General features: G+C 38.6%; 1 protein-coding gene across 2 annotated transcripts in view; it reads left to right on the top strand.

Annotated features, from left to right (window-relative positions):
- ANO3 (anoctamin 3) overlaps positions 1-12,413 on the top strand; it is a 219,201-nt gene that overhangs the window by 199,624 nt on the left and 7,164 nt on the right. For both annotated transcript variants that reach the window (XM_075094950.1, XM_075094951.1), the window contains exons 17-26: positions 296-460; positions 1,779-1,815; positions 3,821-3,932; positions 5,190-5,247; positions 6,712-6,809; positions 8,083-8,228; positions 8,336-8,488; positions 9,175-9,322; positions 11,175-11,255; positions 12,122-12,227. In XM_075094950.1, coding sequence (XP_074951051.1) covers positions 296-460; positions 1,779-1,815; positions 3,821-3,932; positions 5,190-5,247; positions 6,712-6,809; positions 8,083-8,228; positions 8,336-8,488; positions 9,175-9,322; positions 11,175-11,255; positions 12,122-12,227 — 1,104 coding nt within the window. The remainder of the gene's footprint in view (positions 1-295; positions 461-1,778; positions 1,816-3,820; positions 3,933-5,189; positions 5,248-6,711; positions 6,810-8,082; positions 8,229-8,335; positions 8,489-9,174; positions 9,323-11,174; positions 11,256-12,121; positions 12,228-12,413) is intronic.

Genomic DNA, 12,413 nt, shown 5'->3' with positions numbered 1-12,413 from the left:
AGTAGCGGAACCCATGAGTGCATTCATTATTATTTACATAATATAGGCAAAACTGATTGTCTCCGTCTTACTGCTTGTTTATGCATCTCTTTCTTTTGGAAGATGTATTATATTGTAAAAGAACAGTAAAGAAACGTTTTAATTAACGAATCTAGTATTTTCGTTCTCTCAAAGCCTGCTCACAACAACAAATCGCAGTCTTTAAAACACTCGTTAATTTATTAATTCAGTGGAAGTAATTTCAGGTATGGTTTATTTTGTTCTCATATCCCTATTCATAAATCCTTACCTGCAGATTTCGCTGGTCCTCACTGCAGTGTTTGCAGTTGTGGTGTACCGTCTGGTAGCCATGGAACAGTTTGCTTCGTTCAAGTGGTATTTCATCAAGAAGTATTGGCAGTTTGCAACATCTGGCACCGGAGTCTGTATCAATTTTATGATCATCATGTCACTCAACGTTGTAAGTCTTCTGTTCTTTTAAAGGAGGGATTAATTTAAGGTTAATTTAAGGTTACTGAGTTTACTGTATATCAGATATATACATGTTCTTGCTTATTCATATAGCAGTGCCTGAAGCTAGTATTTCAGGGTTTTTTCCCTCCTCTAATACTATATTTGTCAATGTTTTTCTCTAATGCCTACTTAATTTGTCACTACACATCTTTGCTTTTGTCTCCAAGGCACAGTGGTACAGGCTACTGCTTTCTACATATGCATTTTTGGTTTTTACATTACCTTTTACAATAAATCTCTTCTCTAAAAGGAACTACATTATTTTCTTGGCTGAGAATTTTATTTCTCTGTTTTTTTAATTGATAACTTTAAATTCTTCCCTTTCTTATTTAAAATGCAGCTGTGATATCAGTCTTGCAGTCCCAGAATCAGTGATACACCATTTCAGTTTAAGCTTTTCCTGTCATGTAACAGCACAGGTTTAATCATTTGCTGTGGTAGCACAGCGTACATTGGTATAAAATCTATTCCTTCAACTGCAGTACAAGTTATCTTTTTTTTTTAACTCCTCTGCAGGCACAAACAGGTAAAAAGGAATAATAGTGCAGCAAACAATGGCTTTTAATTCTGTTCAGGAGATTGTGCACTCGCTGCAATAAGAAAGCATTTTTCAAAACAGACTGTCATGTGTTTATTTCTGTTATTATGCATGATAATTCTAGGTCGTACAAAGTACATTCAAGTGAACACGCACACAAAGCTGTTGAAAATAACTTGCTATGAATAGTAAATACTCAAGGAAATATTTTTCAGAGTTGGTAACTGCCTTGGGCTAAGTGTTATTTAAAATAAAGACTGGGGGTAGTCAATATCTAGACAGATAAGGAGTTTTCGGCAGGCGGCTGGCATCCTCACCAGTATGCACATTCGTGCAAAGGAAAGCTGTATTGTGTAAAGGCTCTTGCCTACTTTTAGATCACATAGCTTTGTTCCTAAAGCTAGAGGATAAGCGTCTAACTGTTCATTAAGAGAAATGTTGATGTCTGAAGGCTTCTCTTGATTTATCTTTATTGTATACTTAATGTATATACTTACATACATACATCTATATGGATAAAAAGATCAGGACTAAAGTAGTTCAATGAAGTCTTTCTAGGAAACTACACCCACGTGTAGCTACGCCATCGCCCTCCCTTCTCTGCCAGACACCCTGGTGCTGCAGGGCAACAGAACACCTGTGCTTTCGGTGCCTGTTTTCATCCTGGATTGGACACCACGACAGACAGGGTGTGCTATATTTATACCATCTCTTATTTCTGTTTTAGGTGTATGAAAAGGTTGCCTATCTCCTGACAGACTTAGGTATGTAGGTCTTTACTGGTGTTGTGGTTCTTGCTGGCTGTGGCATATACCTTTATATTTCCATAAAATAGGGGTTTGAAAACTTCATCTACGCATAGGGCGATTCTGGCACTTCCCTAAGCAAGTGAGAAGTATCAGAGAAAGGAATGGTGTGATTATGTCACTAAGGAAATAATAGAAAATAAATGAATTTATTCTTGTACGTCTTTTTCATGTTTTATTCTACAAATTGAAAAAATGCCATCTTATAATGGAACAAAAGTCAAAACATACTCTTCCTTAGAATGCTAAACCAGATTTTTTTTTTTCATTTTTCATAAATGCTTCGTTGCTTTTTTACAATTTTTTAGTTTGAATTTTCATATGGCAAAAATAGGTTAAGATAAAATGACATTGTCCAAGATAAAAATGTTAAATTGTAAATTTTAAAGTAGCTGTAATTCTGTCACATTAAAAATGTATACTGAAGCCTCTAGTTGTGATTCAGTCATGGAGGTAAAGCTTTCTAGCTTATAGAAAACAAGAAAGCCAAGACAGCACTTAAGATCTCCTGCTATGTGAATGTTACCTTTTAGTGTTCCTTCCTACGTGCTCTCTTTTAGCCCATGGCAAAACACGCAGTTGGTCTTGCCATAGTTTAAAAGCGAGCTCGGTGCTTAAATTTAACTGCTCCCTCTTCTGGCTGAAGTATCCAAGAGCACGCATTAAACAAGATGCTCAAAACTTTCACAGCGTTTCAGATAACAGGCAGTCAAACAGGTTAGAAAGATTCAGAATGTGTGGTCACCTTATTCAAATTATTAAAATATTTTAAAATATTTTTTCATATCCCACTGATTTATATTCCTACGTAACTTTTACAATATATTATATTGTTACAGCCCAGGGAATGGGAAAGAAAGTAAAGATTTCATTTAAACACACACGCTGATTTTTTCCAAAATAGATTAAAGAATTTTTTTTTAAAAAGGCTTCTTGAATTAAGCATGACGGAGGATGAAGTGTTTGAGCTAGGTAGCTCACTCCACTTCCTAAGGTGTTTTACATCAAAGAGAGGAGGACACCCTAACTTCTGGAGCAAGTCTCCATATGTAAAGCTAGTTTCTTGTACATTTGTATCCAATTTTAACTGAAAAAATCCAGATAATTTAGACATCCAACTCATGTATGTGCTTTAAAACTTTTATCAATGTACTGTATTCCAAGTTTGATACCTCCATCAGAGAGATTTGAAATTTTTACCAAAAAAATGATACCATTTTAATCTTTATCACTGAGTTCTAATTCAGACATAAGTAATGTTCTGTAAACTGTAAGGAAAAGCATCCAAGGCAGTGCAGACCCACACAGAACACCTGTAGCCCTACTACAAAAGAAAAGGAAAAAAAAAAAAAAAAGAGAAGGACCTCCGTCCTTTCCTCGTTGAATTATAAACTGTTTCACGCTTCACAGGCATTATGACAGGGAGGTGTTCAGGATGAAGTAGTGGTCTTACAGAAGTATTTAGAAGGCAAGATGCTTGGTTGAGAAACCAACATCTTGGTTGTCTCTTTTCTCTCTGCTTTCCTTGGCAGCCCCTGTCTATTGCTCTGCTGACGCCAAGTGCTTTTGCTGTTTGTTTGGGGTTTTTTTGTTGTTGTTGTGGGTTTGTTTTTTTTTAAATGAAGATATCTGTAGCCTTAAAATTAAAGATTCACACTGAATTCAGACCTTTTCCGTGAAAATGGAACAGGTATCTTCCCATAGAGTTGTGACCTATTCTGCACCGAGGGGCTCGTATCTCCTCTTTGCACGTAGAACCAACATAGTCTGAGCTGGGGCAATGGTTTTGTGACCTGTAGACTGAACGCTTTGGGTGGGGGGGTGGGAATCTATTGCAGCCTGATGGGGCACCATGACTTGAAACCATCACTTTTTTTTGTTAGCGTTGACTGACCTGTGAGCAAAGTTAGGCATAACTCAATTTCATTTCTCTTTATATGATGTATATTGTGTCTTTCTGCAGAGCACCCTAGAACAGAATCTGAATGGGAAAACAGCTTTGCGTTGAAAATGTTCCTCTTCCAGTTTGTCAACTTGAACAGCTCCATCTTTTACATTGCCTTTTTTCTTGGCAGGTAAGTTATCTTTGCTAACTGCTCTGAAAGGAGAACTTGCACAGAAGTCATAATCCTTGCTAATTTTATAGCTTTGAGGAAAATACACTGACATTTGGAACTGTAAGATTTAGTCATGAGTCAGTTTCTGAGGAAAATTAATAACACTAAGTTAATATTTTTAACCATATGTGAGGGTTGGACCCTAGAAACCTTTACTCATTAAACTAGACAGTAAAAAGTCCACTTTTTAAGCGGGTTTATGTACGTGACTTTCCTGCTAAATGAGAATTCAGGACCTTTGAAAGTACAGCCACTTCCTAAATGTGGGCCTGTGTTTAGCCCTGCGCTAATAGGCTTTATTAGTTTTTCCTTGTTTATTCCCCTTTGGTTGCGTTTCCCAGGATCCATTTCTATAAATAGTAAATATTGTCTGGCAGGTCTTGTACAAGAGTAGGAGGCAGAAATTCTGGCTCCAATTTTTGTGTGTATCTTTAGCTCAGAGCATGAGATACTGGACAGGTCTAACTTAGCTTCATCTTCACTTCAGTTTTGTTCTGATCAGACGTATCATTCCTGCAGAACCTACAAAGTGTTTCAGGGTACCTTCTATAGAGTTTTATAATAGAATTTCAGTTCAAGGTTGTTTGGGAAAAAACAAAACACCCTTTATTAAAGACTATTAGTAATATCTGCCCCTTGCATCCAGTGATACATTTGCCATACAGTTTCCAAACTTCTTTGTCTCTTGCTGTCTCCTGTGTCTAGTAGGGCCAGGCATGGGGTTTATTTTCTCTCATTTATAACTTTCACTGAGGTCATTAAGAACTTTGATTCAATTCATTATACAAGAAGCTGTTAGATCTGTACAAAGCATTTAGTTACGATGAGTTTGGAAGTTATGCTATGCTTGTATGTCCGAGGGTGCAACCCAGTGCACGCTTCACGTGGGCAAGCAGGTCCCCGTGCTGCAGTAAATTCCTGTGTATTGCAATGGCTTGTCGTCTTAGAAGTAGATTAGAGAGTCTGAATATCTGACATCTAAAACCTCTGAAGCTCGGATTTTTGTTCTGGACATAATAAAAGCTTAGGATTGCTTGCAAAATAACGGTCTGTGTTTGCATTCTGAAACTTCCATACCCTACAGATATCAGATTTAAGCCTGTGTGATTTAATCTGTTTATATTTCATGAGTTTGCTCGGTGGATGTTGTGAAATAACTACTGATACAAGGTGTTCTTGGAATGTCCACTGAGAAACAGAAATCTTATTTTCCAGATTTGCAGGCCGCCCGGGAAAGTACAACAAGCTTTTTAACAGATGGAGACTGGAAGAGGTAAGCAATCCTATTTTGTGTTTCTGTGAAATTTCCATGAGTAAAAAGGAAGTAGCTGAAGGACATGAATTATATCCAGTTTGAAAGATTTATTATTCCATCTAAGTGCAGTGAAGAGAAAACTCTTATTTATAGCAAAGGATAGGAAACAGGAGGTGTGTTTTTCCTTCTGCATTCTCCACCGTGCTGAGCGACTCTGCCCGAGACACGCAGTTCTTCCTGCCTTTCTCTTTGGGAAAAGCAAACAGCGACAGCCCCTCACCTCACAGGCACTGCTGAGTCCTACGTGATTGGAATCTCTTGGGTATGTGGAATTTTTGGATGGAGGACATAAATATAATGCTGTCAGCTTTATTATCAACTTCTTAAGTGTCTGCCAGCACAGGAAGGACATGGACCTGTGGAGCAGGGCCAGAGGAGGCCACAGAAATGCTCCGAGGGCTGGAGCCCCTCTCCTGTGAGGACAGGCTGGGAGAGCTGGGGTTGTTCAGCCTGGGGAGGAGAAGGCTGCGGGGAGACTTTATTGGGGCCTTCCAGTGCTTAAAGGGGGACTGTAAGGAAGATGGGGACAGCCTTTTTAGTAGGGCCTGTTGCAATAGGACGAGGGGTGATGGTTTTAAACTAAGAGAGGGTAGATTTAGACTAGATATAAGGAAGAAAGTTTTTACAGCAAGGGTGGTGAAACCCTGGCCCAGGTTGCCCAGAGAGGCGGTCGATGCCCCGTCCCTGGAAACGTTCCAGGTCAGGCTGGCCGGGGCTCTGAGCAACCCGATCCGGTTGGGGATGTCCCTGCTCACTGCAGGGGGGTTGGGCTGGATGGGCTCTAAAGGTCCCTCCAACCCAAACCGTTCTGTGATTCTATGATGTAAAAGAAGATTCAAAAATTTAGCTTGAAAATGTGTTAGAATGTTAGAGTTGCACCTCCCTGGATATCACTAGCGTGCTGAAGTTATCTCTTATCTCTGAAACATAGGTGTCTTCTACTGAACCTTGGTAACCACAGAGTAAGATACCAGAACTTTGTAGTCCATGGCCTAAAAAAAGTTTCTGTAATTACTAAACATTTTAATGTGGCAATTTATATAGTTAAGATGCCAGTACCAGAGATTCAGCTACTAAGTTTCTGTTGGGACTTAGGATATTAAAAATGAAATTTTGCTCCATTCTTTTGAAATGAATACGTATCTATTGGTCTAAGTGAAATGGACTATATAATTTATCACATATCTAGCACACATACCCTTAGCTCAGGGAATACAATCTCGTTCTCCAAGAAATAATGTGTCTAAAGGTTGTTCAACTACACTCTGTGTTAATATTTCTAATATTAATACTTCTTTGAAATATCTGTAGCTGGAGCTTAGTGTTTTTCACCAAACATTTGAATATTTTTCACACTCTGAACAAATAAAAATAAAGGAATTCTCTGACTATAGCTATTGATCTTTTTCCATTTCATTTCAGTGTCATCCTAGTGGCTGCTTGATAGATCTGTGTTTGCAAATGGGAGTTATTATGGTTTTAAAACAAATGTGGAACAACTTCATGGAACTAGGCTATCCGTAAGTTCAGACATTAAAATATGTTTTACACATAGTGATTACATATTTGTGTCATTTGGTGATAGGGAAAAATATTTTTATGTTTGGAGAATGTTTCCTTTGTGCATCTCACATACTGTAACGTTATTCCCAAGGGAAGCATTAACTGCTGCTTCTCAGGGTATGTTGACCATCTAAATTGTTTATTGTGATTTCATTTTCCATAACACAAACAGAGCTGTTCAGCTACTGAAGAGGGTAATGGGCCAAGAGTCTTACATTTCTCTTGAAACTGGAAGAATATGTTTTCAGTAAAAGGTTGCTCATCAAATATTAATTTAATCAAAGTCTCAACCTGAGACATATTCTGACATATTCTGAAAATATGTCAGAAAGGTTTATGCTCACAACGTGCAAGCATTCTGCAGAGGAGGGGCAGTGCACTGTATCGCGAGACGGAGATTTCGGAAAAGCAGCAACCTGCTTGCAGTATCAGGCTTCCTGTCTTCTCAGCCCAGCAGCAACTTCACTGTCTAGAATTTATTTAGAACATGCTTGTATTCCTTTGTGGAAAGCAGTGTTTTCTTTTGGCAAAACCATTGTTTGCAACTGAGGCAACAGTTGTTCTTTCAGTAACAGGAGAGATCGAGAGCTAGACGCTAGATTAGCTTGAGAAGAAATAGCAACCCATTAATAAAAATACTTTATAATTTTATATTTGATAAGGAAATTATCTCCCATCTTCAGTCTCTTTTCAGTAATATCTTGAAATGAACAATAGTCTTTAATTGCCACCTCTGTCAGTACTGGATAATATTTTTCATTTGTATAATAATTTAATTTGTGAGACTATTGCCTACTTAATATTTACACTTCCTTTGTGAAAAGTCCTCTGCACAGCTTTATAAAAAATAGTCTTAAACGTTTGCAGCTTCAGCAACACCTTTTTAGACACTGTTTCTTGCTTCAAGAAAAAAATATTCTGTAGAGCATCTAGATCTTGAGGTTTGTTCAAAAATAGTAGACATATTCTGCCATTCAGTATATTCTAGTATCATAGAGTTCTTACTGAGCTCCACTTATTTGGTTTGTCTTTTAAAGGATTAAAAATAAAGCACTGTGTACTTTTTTCATGCTCTTGCTATACATGACTTTTTTTTCCTGTTCTTTTTTCACTTAGGCACGCAGGTAAATCCTACTAAAAAAGTCTTTGCAAGCACGCTGTGTATGTGCCAGCAAGTATTTTGAAGTACCGAGCAAGTACAATCAATAACGCTCTGTTTATCTAATAAAGTTTGTTACAGAATTGGTGGTCACGACGCAAAATGAAGAGAGGAGGGCAATTAATGGAGCACAAAATTTCTCTACCTCAGTGGGAAAAAGATTGGAACCTGCAGCCTATGAACCTCCACGGTTTAATGGATGAATATTTAGAGATGGGTGAGGAAATTTAGGGAGGTGTCAGTTTTCTTAAGAAACTGGAACTGTGTTGTACATGTAAAGGTCTTTTGCATTTCTGATTCCTAACCATAGAAATGCCTGTCTAGTTTTACAGTTTGGCTTTACCACCATCTTCGTTGCTGCCTTCCCACTGGCACCTCTCCTGGCGTTGCTTAACAATATCATAGAAATAAGGTTAGATGCCTACAAGTTTGTCACTCAGTGGCGAAGACCTATGCCTGCAAGAGCAACAGATATAGGTGAGGGAACCTAATGACTGTCACTGTCAGATACCATCTTGCTGTGTTTCCTTCTTCAATGCAGCTTAACCAACCCTTGAAATATTTCATGCATCAAGAGTGAAACTGATAACGTAACTTACAGATCTCAATGACAACTGTCCTGTTAAGCAACAAAAGGGTACTCAGTTGCTTAGTTAAGACAACGCCTCAGATTTGCTTTCCATTCCCAATAAGGGATCGTAAGAGTTGGAATTTTGAAAACAGGTGAAATAGTATTTTAGGCTTCTGATTTGTTGAGCTCTAGGTCTAAAATGCTATCCAAAATCGATCAAATTTAGAAATTAAATGTGAGGTGTAAATTCACTTTCGGTATAAAACTGAATTAAATAAAAATAAGAAATCCCTTCCAAAATCTTCTTTTTGGCCTTTATAACCAGAGATTATGGTTGTCCGTTTGTTGCTTAGCTAATTCTTCTCAGCAGAGTGTGCCCTACTGTAAGACTTCATACGGGTGGAGCCGGTGGCGGCAGGAATGTGGGGATGTGGCTCAATCTTGACTAGCTTTTCTGACTGAATAATTCTTTCTCAATAAGAAAGGAAAACTGTATGATGAATAATGGCTTTAATATCACTACTGTGACTTTATATGATTTAATATGACTGTAAAAAACTAATGACTTTGTTGTCATTTCTCTTGTTCCTAGGTATCTGGTATGGGATTCTGGAAGGAATTGGAGTTCTGGCTGTCATCACCAATGCCTTTGTTATTGCCATTACTTCTGATTATATTCCACGTTTTGTCTATGCATACAAATATGGTCCCTGTACAGATCAAGGGTACAGACAAGAAAAGTAATTAAGATATTCTTTATATATACATGTATATTTCAGTGGAAGGGGACTTTCGCTGCTGTCTTTCTGTGTTAACGTACTTAACGTACATCAGTAACGTTTTACCTTTAATGTCTGTGCAGAGCTTCACAGGTGTTAAGTGCAAGTAACTCGGCCATTCCAGAGAGTTTGTAGACTAACCCTGCAGTTACATAGTGGAAAATCATGTCTTCCCTTCTGAATGCAAACAACAAAGTTCAATATACACCATAGCACTTTTCAGGCTTTCTCTAGATAAGCTTTTCTTCTTTTCTGCAAGAGCTCTGGACTGTCTTCTCCCACTACGGTCTGACACACATACATGCTCCCCAACCCTCTTTTACCTTAAGCTTCATTTACTCTCAAACTTCCCTGCCTGTTTCTCTTCAGAAATGCTTACAGCCGAGCTCCAGCAAGATTGGCCTTGACACTATTTAGCCTAACTCCATGTATAGTGTATCTTAGCTCAGGCAAGGTATCTTGCCTATCTTTGCACCACCAGGCCACTTTCTGGCACTTCTCCCTAGACGCTTACCAATGCCTCTGAACCGTGGGTCCACCGTCCTCTTTCTGCATTTCCTGCTCTCTGTCATGACCTTTTACAACCTCTAAACAGATCACAGTGCTCATGGGCATCCTCTCTATCATTTGGAGCTCAGTGCGCTACAGGTGGTTCCAGGGGTGGTTTTGGAGGGGTTTTTTTTTTTGCTTTTCTTTTTAATATGGGAATCAGGGTTACCTCAGGAAAAGGAAGCATCACTTTGCTAATACTACAGCATGTCTCACAAGCAGAACTTATCTTCTTTATTGCACAGGAGGAAGGATAAGAGTGAAAGCATCAAGGCTTGGCCAGCTGGCCAGTGCCGTTGCATTCACAGCCTGTGCCTCAGCTCAAACCGCAGGGGTCTGTCCTTCCTTCCCTCGTTGCTCCATCTCTAATGATTCAAAATAGAGATCTACTCTTCCTGTGCTGTCACAGGAAGAAAGAATTTAAGGGCAAAAAGAATGAGGCAGGATGAAAAGAGACAATAGCAGAAAAATGTTGCTGCTTAATGTGCACTACTCATTTAAGAGAACTGTGTAATTCTATTTCTTCATTTGCCAGCAGTGATTTGAGGTGTCACAGCAAAGCTGAAGGTTCAGGAGGTGTAATAGGATCCCTGATGCCTCTCGTTTTAAATGTTCTTTGCCTTTCAGAAGGCCCTTTGTTAAATTACAGGACAGATTTCCAAGAAGATGGGGTGTCTTACGTGTCCATGGTTTTGCAGGAACAGACAAAAATTTCACTCCTACAGTCATAACTCAACGTATGCATGCGATTCCTGTCATTAATACTAATGAATGGTTGCCTTTAAGATGGCTGTTCGGTATATGCGCCCTGTACATTTTACTGTTGGTGGAAATTCTTTGATTCAACTCATAAAACCTGTCATTTTTGGTATATGCTGCATGACTGGTGGCAGATTCTGCAGGGATGTTAAATTATTCTCCTCTGCCTCTCCAGCACTCTTTCTAAGGTCAGGAATTTTAGGAGACAGTGAAGAACACTCTAGCCACAATTTTTGGTTTGAATCTGCTGGTAAATAAGAAGCAAAATCATGAAAAGTGCTGAAAATAGATTTTTAAACAGTGTCATCCCTGAAACAAGCGTTATTTGTTTCTTTCCATTAACACTTTGTTTCTCTGCTTAAAATTTTAGAATTGTTTTTGTCCTGATAAGCAAATAAAATAGCATGCTCACAATATGTGATAGCAGAATATATTTACATACAGGATCTATTGCTGTATAACCACTTCATGAAGAAAGTCCTGACCCCATGTCTTTGCCTTTCAGATGCTTAAAAGGGTATGTCAACAGCAGTTTATCAGTATTTGATCTGAGTGAACTTGGGATGGGATACTCAGGATACTGCCGGTATGTTTCAATGCTCTCTCTTCTTGTAATACAGGCATAGACATTAAGTTGAAAGTCAGTCCTTAACCTGTGGGCAGAATAGTTTCTTTCTTGCCTGCAAAAAAATTGGAGTTCAAGTTTGTTCAGCTTGGAAGTCTCCCGTGCAAACACTGTGTGGAAGGGCACAATACAAACGCCCCAGAAACCTGTGTTTTGAGTTTTTCCAGGGCTCTTGCAGGTCGTACCTTTCGTGCCTCTCTGAATTATTTCATTTCGAAGTTTCCCCAGCTGCCAAGAAGGGTAAAAATTCTCATTTCAGTTTTGTTAAGCATTCTGAGGTCTATTAATTAAAATACACAATTAAAATTTCTGTTGCGGCTCTAACCCAGATCGAGATCCCAAACAGTTACGCAAGATGAATGCAAGAAATTCAGCATAAAAATTAAATACGACAGTGCATGAATGCACTCCTCCTGGTTTCAGGTTTAGTTTTACAGTGAGAGTTAGCTTGAGTTGACTGAGTTGTTACAGAAACATGTTACATTTATGCGGACTTTGGAGAGTCTCAAATGCTTACAAGCAAAGACAAGAACCAATTTAGAATCAACAGACTTGGAGTTAATGCTCCAAGGTGTCAGCTTTGTAACAGCAAAAGAAATTGTTTGCTCTGGATTTTTGGAAGCAAAAAGTGCCATCTTAGAAGCATCCCTATTTAATTGCCTGTATTGTGGGCTATTATTCTCCTTTTCTGTTTAATTCCTCTTGAAGTAGGCTTTCACTTCAGCTTCTCTCCTTTTAGCCAGATGTGGGATAAACGAGAGAGTTTTTCACCATGTTCAGGATTTTGAGCACAGACTAACTTATCGGGTTTTTTCTTTGCTTTACAGGTATAGAGATTACAGAGCCCCACCATGGAGTTCAACTCCATATGAGTTCACTTTGCAGTTCTGGCATGTCCTGGCAGCACGGCTGGCCTTCATCATAGTATTTGAGGTTAGTCATGGAAAGGAGCAATTCCTTTCTACCTCTTTGAAGTCTGAGTTGAATTTTTTACAGTAGTCCCATAAATACATTGTCAGTATCATCAACTGCTTGTTCATTACAGTCAAGAGAGAGAAAAAAAAAATTGCCCTCCCCAAACTGTTGTTAATCAGCTGCTTCAAACTGAATTGACAGAGC

Source organism: Phalacrocorax aristotelis, chromosome 5 (genome assembly GCF_949628215.1).
Source record: "Phalacrocorax aristotelis chromosome 5, bGulAri2.1, whole genome shotgun sequence".
Classification (NCBI taxonomy): domain Eukaryota; kingdom Metazoa; phylum Chordata; class Aves; order Suliformes; family Phalacrocoracidae; genus Phalacrocorax; species Phalacrocorax aristotelis.
Note: the sequence above shows the minus strand (reverse complement) of the source record. Positions and strands in the feature narration are given on the sequence as shown.